This window comes from Helianthus annuus, chromosome 17 (assembly GCF_002127325.2).
Source record: "Helianthus annuus cultivar XRQ/B chromosome 17, HanXRQr2.0-SUNRISE, whole genome shotgun sequence".
In the NCBI taxonomy this organism is placed as follows: Eukaryota; Viridiplantae; Streptophyta; class Magnoliopsida; order Asterales; family Asteraceae; genus Helianthus; species Helianthus annuus.
In genome coordinates, this window is record NC_035449.2 from 5,761,749 (window position 1) to 5,771,150 (window position 9,402).

Consider the following 9,402-nt stretch of genomic DNA (forward strand, 5'->3'; position numbering starts at 1 on the left):
CGGGTGTTAGCTAGTGGGTTTTATTGGCCCACGATTTTCAAGGATTCTTGTGAGTATGCCCGGAATTGCATCAATTGTCAAAGAATGGGAAGTATTTCGAAACGTGATGAAATGCCGTTACACCCGATTTTGGTAGTAGAAGTATTTGATGTTTGGGGAATTGACTTCATGGGTCCTTTCCCAAACTCAAATGGGTTTTTATACATCTTGGTGGCGGTCGATTACGTGTCGAAGTGGATTGAAGCTATTGCCACAAGGACTAATGATCACTCCGTTGTATGTAAGTTTGTGCAATCTAATATTTTTGCTCGTTTTGGTGTGCCTAGGGTGATAATAAGTGATGGCGGGTCGCATTTCAAGAATTTCAATTTCGGAAAGTTGCTCAAGAGATACAATGTGAACCACCGCGTTGCTACACCATACCACCCGCAAACGAGTGGTCAAGTCGAAGTTTCCAACCGGCAAATTAAAGAGATTTTAATGAAGACGGTGAGAACGGATCGGAAGGATTGGTCAAGCAAGCTTGACGATGCGTTGTGGGCCTACCGAACGGCTTACAAAACTCCACTTGATACCACTCCTTATCGGATGGTTTATGGGAAAGGATGTCATTTGCCTATGGAGTTGGCACACCGGGCGTATTGGGCAATTAAAACGGTAAACGCAAACTACGATGAAGCGGGTCGGGCGAGAAAACTTCAATTGAATGAAATAGAGGAAATAAGAGATCAAGCCTATGAGTGTGCATCCGCGTACAAAGACAAACTTAAAAAAGTTCATGATGCGAAGATCAAGAAAAAGAACTTTGAAGTGGGTCAGAAGGTGTGGTTGTATAATTCAAGGTTGAAATTGTTTGCGGGGAAACTAAAAAGCAAGTGGATGGGTCCTTACGTTGTCCGACGAGTGGGAAGGTTCGGTGATGTTGATATTCAAGACGAACGAACAAACAAGCAACAAACGGTGAACGGGCATCGGCTCAAACCGTACTTGGAAGGTAATGATATCAACAATCTCGAGCTAGATAAAGTGGGCTACATTTTACGCCCGGTGGATGACGAGGAAATGTGAAAGAGGCCCAGGTTTGGTACTTGTAAATATTAAATTTAATTTAGTGTGTTTGAATAAGTTCCGTTTAAACCGGTGTTCGAAACAAGTGTGGGGAAATTTTTACGAATTTCCCGAACATAGTGTTGAGGACAACACGGGTTTTTAACGAGGGGTAGGGTAATATTTTACGTTTTTCCTTAAAATTATAAATTATAAATTATAAAAAAAAATGATGAATAAAAGATTTTTCAAGGCCCCCTTAAGATCAGTGCTCGCCGTAAGCTACGGTGGGGGGGCCGTAGCTTACGGCACCATCAATAACAAAAGAAGCTTACGCCAAGTGCCCCCTGTCCTACAGCGAAGAATTTTTGCCCAGATATTGCCGTATGCTACGGCGGTGTGCAGTAGCTTACGGCACCGAGTGGATTTTGGGGCCTTTTTCTGTTCGTCGTTCATGTATATAAAAAAAAATAATAAATAACAAATTCCGAAAATTTAATAATAATAATAATAATAAAACAATTATCATTAAAACCCAACCACACACTTCTTCCATTAATCCCCAACCACACCTTTTTCTTCTTCTTCTTCACTTCTAACCTCTAAGAACCCTAAGAACCCTAACATTCACACTTTCATAAATCTCTCAAATCTAGTCCGATTTTGGTGATTCTTGGGTCCATTTTGGGTGAAATTTCACAAGGAATTCAGATTTAGTCTTGAATCTTGAAGTTTCTTTTGTTTTGGGGCCGGATTTGGACCTAAGGGGTGCCGAAATTTTGGGTTTTTTGTGGGTTTTTGGGTGAACTTCAAGCTTTAGTGATTCTCATCTTCTACAACACCAAGGTATGCAATTTCTGTTCATTCTTTGAATTACATTGAGGTTTGTAAGTTTCCATTATGTTTTTACTTACACACTTGCTTGTATGAGATAGATGATAGAACTTTGTAAACCATTGATTGTTGTTGGTATAAATGTGTTGATGTTTTATGAAACTTTGTTGGAAAAATTCTGATTTTAGGGGACATCATGCCAAAATTTTGTTTGAAAATAAAAATTTTGGGTTTTTGCACATTTATACCTATAACATGAAGCAAGTGTGGGGAAGATGGGATAAAAATAACTAACTTGAATTGTTTGCTTTGTTTTTGAATGTGTGTAGGTATGGCTTCTAGGAAAGGAAAGGGAGTTGCAAGTTCTTCCAAAGGGGATGAGGTACAACAAAAAAGGAGGAGATTGGCTCGGATTGGTGACCCGGACTCGGAGGAGGATGCACCGCCAAGGGGGCCAAAGCCGGATTGGACAGCCGGCTCATTGTTAGACCAACCCGCGGAATGGAGAGCGGATTTATTTCACGAACAAATGAACAAGCTTAAACAAAGGGGAGAAGCTTTTATTTGTGAAAAAGAAATCCGGGAGGCTGATTTTGCCCCATTCGGGATCATAGCAAAGTTTAACGCGTTGGGTTGGGGGGCGGTCACAAAGTGTTATGATGGCGAGAAGAAGAAAATGTATGACACGCAGATTCAAGAGTGGGTGGCATCACTTGAATGTCCCCCATTCAAAGCTCCAAATAAGATGCGGTTGGTTGGAAAGTGTAATGGTGTTAAGGTAGAGATGTCATATGACTCTTTGCGCCGGGTAGCAAAGTTTGATGATGGGCCGGCCAATGAGTACATCTACCCAAGTCTTAAGGATCTTTACCACGAGCCCGCTAAACATCCACAATGGCAAAACATGCTTGATTACCTCTTTCTTCCGGGCACAACACATGGGAAATTATATAGAAGAAATTTAAGAATGGAAGCGAAGTTGTTATTGACGTTGTGCATGTACAATGTCATGCCAAGGCGAGGTGACAAGATGGAGGTACGGTTTCAAGAAGTGCCAATCTTGTATATGATGATGCGTGGGTCACCTAAGGTTCCTTTCCGATTTTTGGTACTAAACAACATTTGGTTGAGCAAGAATAGTAGGGAAAAGAAGATTATACCTCATTGCCGGTTGATTACGGCATTGCTCAAGAAGTACGGGGCAATCAAAGGAGATGAAAAAGGGTCCTACAAGAGGTTTAGACCATTCGACCTTAATAATCTTGGGTCGGATTGGACCTACACAGAATCGGAAAGGTTTCATAAATTGAAGACGGATGGTAGAAGATGGAGAGCCTTAAAAGTGGATGCGAGACCGTTAAGACCGGGAGAGGAAGAGGAACCCGAATCAATGGATGAGGAAGTGAGTGGGGATGATGATTATCGTGAAGATACTTTCACGGTAGATGTTCAAGTAGGAGGTGTCGGTCAAGTGGGGGTTCAAGGAGCCGGCGTACAATCTGGTTATGTGGGTAGTGCATTTGACTATGCACAACAGGCTTATGACCCGTATTGGGCCCATTCGGGGGATATGGGTCAAATCATTCAACAAAGGCGACCACCCACATTCGGTAATTGGAGTGAACAAAACCAAGTGCTATTTGATCAACAAACATTTATGGGTGCTAGTGTGGAAAGGGCTATTAAAAGAAGCTACGATAGAAATGAGCAATGGAACCGTGCTCATAGATATGCCCGTGAAGAAGACACGAACAACCGTTACTTGGATGATCGTCAAAGACGCATGCATGACCAATGGCATGCGGGGCAGCCAGTTGTAGGAGATCCACCCATTGTGGACTACACCACATTGCCACCATATGATGGTAGTGTGTCATACCCCACCCCGCCATTGCACCATTCTCAATGGGTGGACCCGCATGCCATGAGTTATCAACAAGCAAATCCAAGCAGTGATCAAGGAAGCAGTAGTAGCGGTGGAGCGTTTGGTTTTGGTGAGTGGACGGATATGATGACGTCCATCTTTGGGCCTCCACAGCCGAAGTATTACTAGCCAGGTCGTATTTCGCTCCTTTGTACATTTTTGTATATATGTCTATGTGTTTATGTTTATGTTGCGGTTGGGAGGTTGGGTGGTGTTTGTGTTAATATGTTGATGGGTTGTGAGAGTTGGTGGTGTTTCTAAAAAAAAAAAAAAAAAAAAAATTTGGGTTTGAGAATATAAGCAATTGGGGATGTTTTTGTTGAAAGCGATCTTTCCCTCAAAACCATACATTGGGACAATGTATCCCAAGTGTGGGGATGGGGGAAATTTTTGAGAAATTCAAAAATTTTTGCAAATCCAAGCGAAAGTGTAAAATTTTGAACACTTGATATTGTTCCATTTGACACACCGACACCCATCTCTAATCCTTTCTTGGTGAGAATTGAGCCACGCATGATTGTTATTGATATTTCATTGTTTGAGTGGCGGTGTGTGTTGTGTGTTAATAGAACTTGTGTGTGAATACTTGTTAAATCTTAGAGTCAACATGCTTTTGAAGATGATAGGGGATTTCTAGGATGCCGCGTCTAGGTGAGTGCGAGTGTGGGATTTGGGGGGTTGGACCTCATAAATTATATATATGAGCATGGTTGCGAGAGGGGCGGGGGTTTGGACATTTAGTTGCCCATTTTGTGCCTCAAAGCCGATCATTTGTTACCCCCTAGCTAGTTTCCCAAAAATTTACCCGACTTAACCCGGTCTTATAGTGGTAGTAGTTGTTTTAGTAGCATGTAGATATGTTATAGTGTTATGTTGAATATTTGAAAAAAAAAATGAAAAAACAATGAAAAAAAAAAAAAAAAGAAGTGATGATTGAGTTGTCTTGTATATAAGTTTAAGTTGTTTGTTTGTTTATTTCGTGATATAATAAAAGACCGGTTAAGTTTTTCGCTACCACATATATATTCCTTTTCCTACCTTTGCACCTAGCCCCATTACAACCCGTAAGTTCCTTTGATTCAAAAGCGTGTTAGATATTAGTTAGGAGGCAACTTGATTTTCATACAAGCTTATTGTCGCACACACACACATATACGCATTGAGTGGTTTAGCATAATTTGCTAATTTTTCTTGTCACCGAGAGTTTTGTGAGGGGTGTGTCTTGTGGTTTGATAAAAAGCTAGTAAAAGGACGGCACTTTGGTTTGGTTTGCATGATTGGTCGCTTATGGTTAAAAACAGTTTTTGAAGTGGTTGCTTGGGACAAGCAACGGGTAAGTGTGGGGATGTGACGGGTGGTCCGTAGGACAACCCTTAAAAGGCTTAAACATAACGCACATTCTACATTTTATCCGGTTATTTGCATGAATAAGGTAATCACAAGATGATGTTGATGCAGGTGTTAAAGTGTGCAAGATGAAGGTTTTAGGAGGCACGGATGGATACTAGAAGCTGGCATGATCAAGATGTGTGGAAACCAAAGGAAATGAAGGAAACAAGAGCAAAAAGCCACTCAGGGCCGTAACCTACGGCCTCTGCCGTAGGCTACGGTACCCAAACAATTGCCAAAGTTATTTGCCGTAAGACAGGAGCTAGATGGCGTAAAAGATCAATGCTCACCGTAAGCTACGGCCACCACCCACCGTATCTTACGGTGCTGATTAGTGTGGTTTTTGTTCACTGGGTGCCGTAAGCTACGGCAGGCGGCGTAGCTTACGGCGCCGACTGATCCATATTCGTAACTCCTGCCTTTATTGACCATTTTATGGAGTATTATGGGTCCTTATCATGAGATTTCGGTTACACCTGATAGTGGGACGATTTGGGAGCTTAAATTAGAGATTTGAAGGCTTTGGAACATCATCTCTTGAATAATCTTTCACTAGAATCATCTTGGAACAATCTTTTCACTAAATTCTTGTCTTGTCTTTGTTGGTGAACAATATTTCCATTTCTTGTGTGATGTTAGTCAAAGCCATGAGTGGCTAGATACTTTGAATGGTTATCTTATGTTGAAGGCTTGTGGTAAACTTTTGTGTTTTTATCTATATTTCTAGAATAACAATTCCTCTTCGTTTGAATTGATTGTTATGGTGTATAATTACTTGTTAGTAACGTGTTGATTCTTACGTTGAGCTAATTAGAAACCATACGTTCTTGGTGCCGTTGGCAATCGGGATATCATGGGTATAGTTAGGTTTGGGTAAGGGTTGATTGATCATCGGGTGATAACCTCACGTTCTCGGAATCTGAGTACTTCGTCCCCCTTCATCACTGCAATTGGTTATACATGAACTATGTCTATGTAGTTCTTTCTAGTGAATGTTAACACAAAAGTTGAAGCAAACCGGATACTAAAGATAGCCGTTTATTTCCAAATTGTTTACAACCTCAAATCCTCATTTTGCAAATTAGTTAAGTAATCTTAGTTTTTAAAACCAATCAAATCCAAACAACTCGTGAATTTTATTTTTCTTGTAATTAGTTTAATTTAGTTAACTTAGAGAAGCATCGCAAATAGCACATTTTCCACAAACTCCCTGTGTTCGATACCCACTTGCCACTATTTACATAGTTATTATTGGGATTAAATTTGCGTGACCACGACATCACGTCAATATACACCAGACTATTTGTAACCATAAGTGTTCTTCTTAACCCGAGAACAGTAGTACGTACAAGGTTTACGTAGGTTTTACGTAAGTATCCTTCTCAACCCGAGGACAGTGGTACGCGGGGGTTTACGTAAGTTTTACGTAAGTGTCCTTCGCATCCTTAGGACAGTGATGAGTACAAGTATACGTAGGTTTTACGTATGTATCCTTCGCACCCGAGGACGATGGTAGATAGTCTAGTAACAGTGTAAGTACAAGTATTTGTTCAATCTCATTCCTTCAATCCCATTCCCTACCCACCGGGAATCCCATGCCTTGGTAAGAGTGTGAACTCACCTTGGTTTGCTCGGCAGATACACAGAAAGGTCAAGTCTAGCTGCTAGTGGTCAACCACGTCCTAACATGGTTACCATACAAGTCAGGTTTTGGTTTCAAGTTGTGCACATAAGTATCACATAAGCTAGCAGATTAAGACCACACATTGATCATGGCAAATACACATCATCACGTTTAACAGTCATAACGCATTCAACTTGTGTGGTTTAAAGGATTGGGCTCGCACAAGTCTAACTGCCTTGTGCGATTCACCCTTAGAAGCCCAATAGAATAACCCGACCCAATGATAAATCCTAACAGAATACGGCCCAATAAATAAATATAGGTCTTGTGCGATCCGGACAGCTTGTACGATCCGGTCGACTTGTGCGATCCATTTTGGGTTGTGCGATCCGAAGTAGCCCAGCCCACTTGTATACCCGACCCATCATTACAACTTGTGCGATCCAATTAGCCTTGTGCGACTGGGGCACCTTGTGCGATTGGATCGTCTTGTGCGACTGGACTCCTTGTACGATCAGATCAGATCCTATACGATCTGATCTTGTGCGACCAGGAGCCTTGTGCGATTAGTTTAAACACCCGACTATTATGCATATCATTTATGGAAAATCAACAGTTACCAATCATAAAATAAATCGGTCAAGGAAATCAATCAGTTTCCTATTTTCGTGGTTAACAATCAACAACTATCCGGTTCCAACTTAACCAATAATCGATCAAATGAGAGTTTTTAACATCTAATTCATATGAACCCTAAATATAATCAAACATAAACATCAATCGCAATCATTAACATGGCTCATGATCCTAACAACATAACCATCATCCCAATCGCATATCACAGCCGATTATTTGCAATTGATTCTAGATCATTAACAACATCACACGATTAACAATTATTGATCAAAATCCTTTACATGTGAGCCGAATATCAACACTAACCATCAACATTCATAATCAATAATATATCATTCACAAGTCATTGCATGAGAACATCTAAATCACGGTATCAATTAACAAGGCAATAACTATGAAACACTAACCGAATTGAAGGTAGAAGAGGGTGATCCGAATCAAGAAGCTCCGATGGAGAGGGTGTGTTTGCCGTCGAGTTTGAGAGGAGAGAAAGAGCTAGGGTTTGTGTGTAAAGTGTTATGGTAAAGTGAGAGATGGTTACTAACACCCTAAGTGTTAATCGAACTAATGAGGATGGGCCGAACCCAAACTTGGGCTGCCCATTGTTCCGAATACAAGAGTGTAGCCCAAATGGGCTTGTGCGATCGGGTGAGTGTTGTGCGTTTGGGCTCGTTTGCATACATACATATATTACACATAGCACATATCAAACATAACATTTATTAAATTAGCATATCAAATAATTACACCAAGTTCACATATGTTACATTAAGCACATGTATAAGTTCGGAAATACGAGTTGTCACAGGTCATCTTAGGTTTGCCAGAATCTGAAGACCCTCCATTCACCAAAGCACATCACCACACCGCCACCATAGCCTGGACGCTGACCAATCGTCAGAACCAAACACCACCACCAAACCCCCTAGCACAACACAACCGCGTCTCTCTCTTTCTCTCTCTCTCTCCGTCTCCAGCGGTGGTCGGCCTCCGTGGCCAGTGTCGTAAGTCTGTTGGTGTCACACCCCGATTTCCACGTGTCTCACCGGTGGGCCCGGTGGGGGATTACCGTGACGATGTTGGCAACAATATAGTCAAACCACACAATTATATAAATGCACAGCGGAAGCTTAAAGATAAATATATACTTCAACCTCTGGTTGTAATATCAAATGTATTACAGAAGTCGAATATATCCACAGCGGATCAAAATAATAATAAAATATTGTTCATTCAGATACGGCATCGAGTTTGCGAGACTATTCGTGATGCTTAGGAAGCTAATACCAGCCCATTTTGTATAGTACCTGCACTTAATCTTTTTGGGGAAAATACGTCAGTTTACACTGGTAAATACATTCAACTGACACATTTGAAAATGTTTATTAAAATTGATTTGAATGCACAAGGCACAAACTCTTTTATAACTTGGGAAAATTATTAAAATCTTGTGAACGTTTTACATGTTCTTTTATGCGTTCAGTAGCCCGGGTCGTGCCGGGTTAAAGATTTATAGACACACCACATTGCGTAAAACCGTAGTATAAAAACCAACGGCTACGTCTTTTAATTTAATGTCGACAATATATACCGGGTGTACGCCTACACCGGGATGTCGATGGTCGTGGCCATTTCGTAAAATGATGCCAAGGATATCCGGGACAACGGTCATTAAACCCCCAAAGGCTTTTAAGAAACAAAACTGTTTAAATGAGCCGATCATATTATTTAATTAACCACCTAAGCGATGGAAAAATATAATGCTCAATCAAGCGGTATTAATATACCGTAACCCAAGCCCATATAGGGGAAATAAGTTAAAGTATTTACCTTTGCAAGTATTATTCCTTAGTTTGATTAAATCACCGATAGCTTTTACTGGGCTCCTAATCTGGAACGAAGGTTTTAATTAACCTCTTAGAATCCTAACGGGTCTTTATATTGGCCG

At 40.9% G+C, this 9,402-nt stretch overlaps 1 protein-coding gene across 1 annotated transcript; it reads left to right on the forward strand.

The window, feature by feature from the left end:
• The first annotated feature begins 1,688 nt into the window (after positions 1 to 1,688).
• LOC110925928 lies at positions 1,689 to 4,330 on the forward strand. The gene is made up of 2 exons (XM_022169723.2): positions 1,689 to 1,893; positions 2,211 to 4,330. Exon 2 carries the CDS (start codon positions 2,213 to 2,215, stop codon positions 3,932 to 3,934), a length of 1,722 nt encoding a protein of 573 aa, XP_022025415.1. The 5' UTR covers positions 1,689 to 1,893; positions 2,211 to 2,212; the 3' UTR covers positions 3,935 to 4,330.
• The last annotated feature ends 5,072 nt before the right edge of the window (positions 4,331 to 9,402 follow it).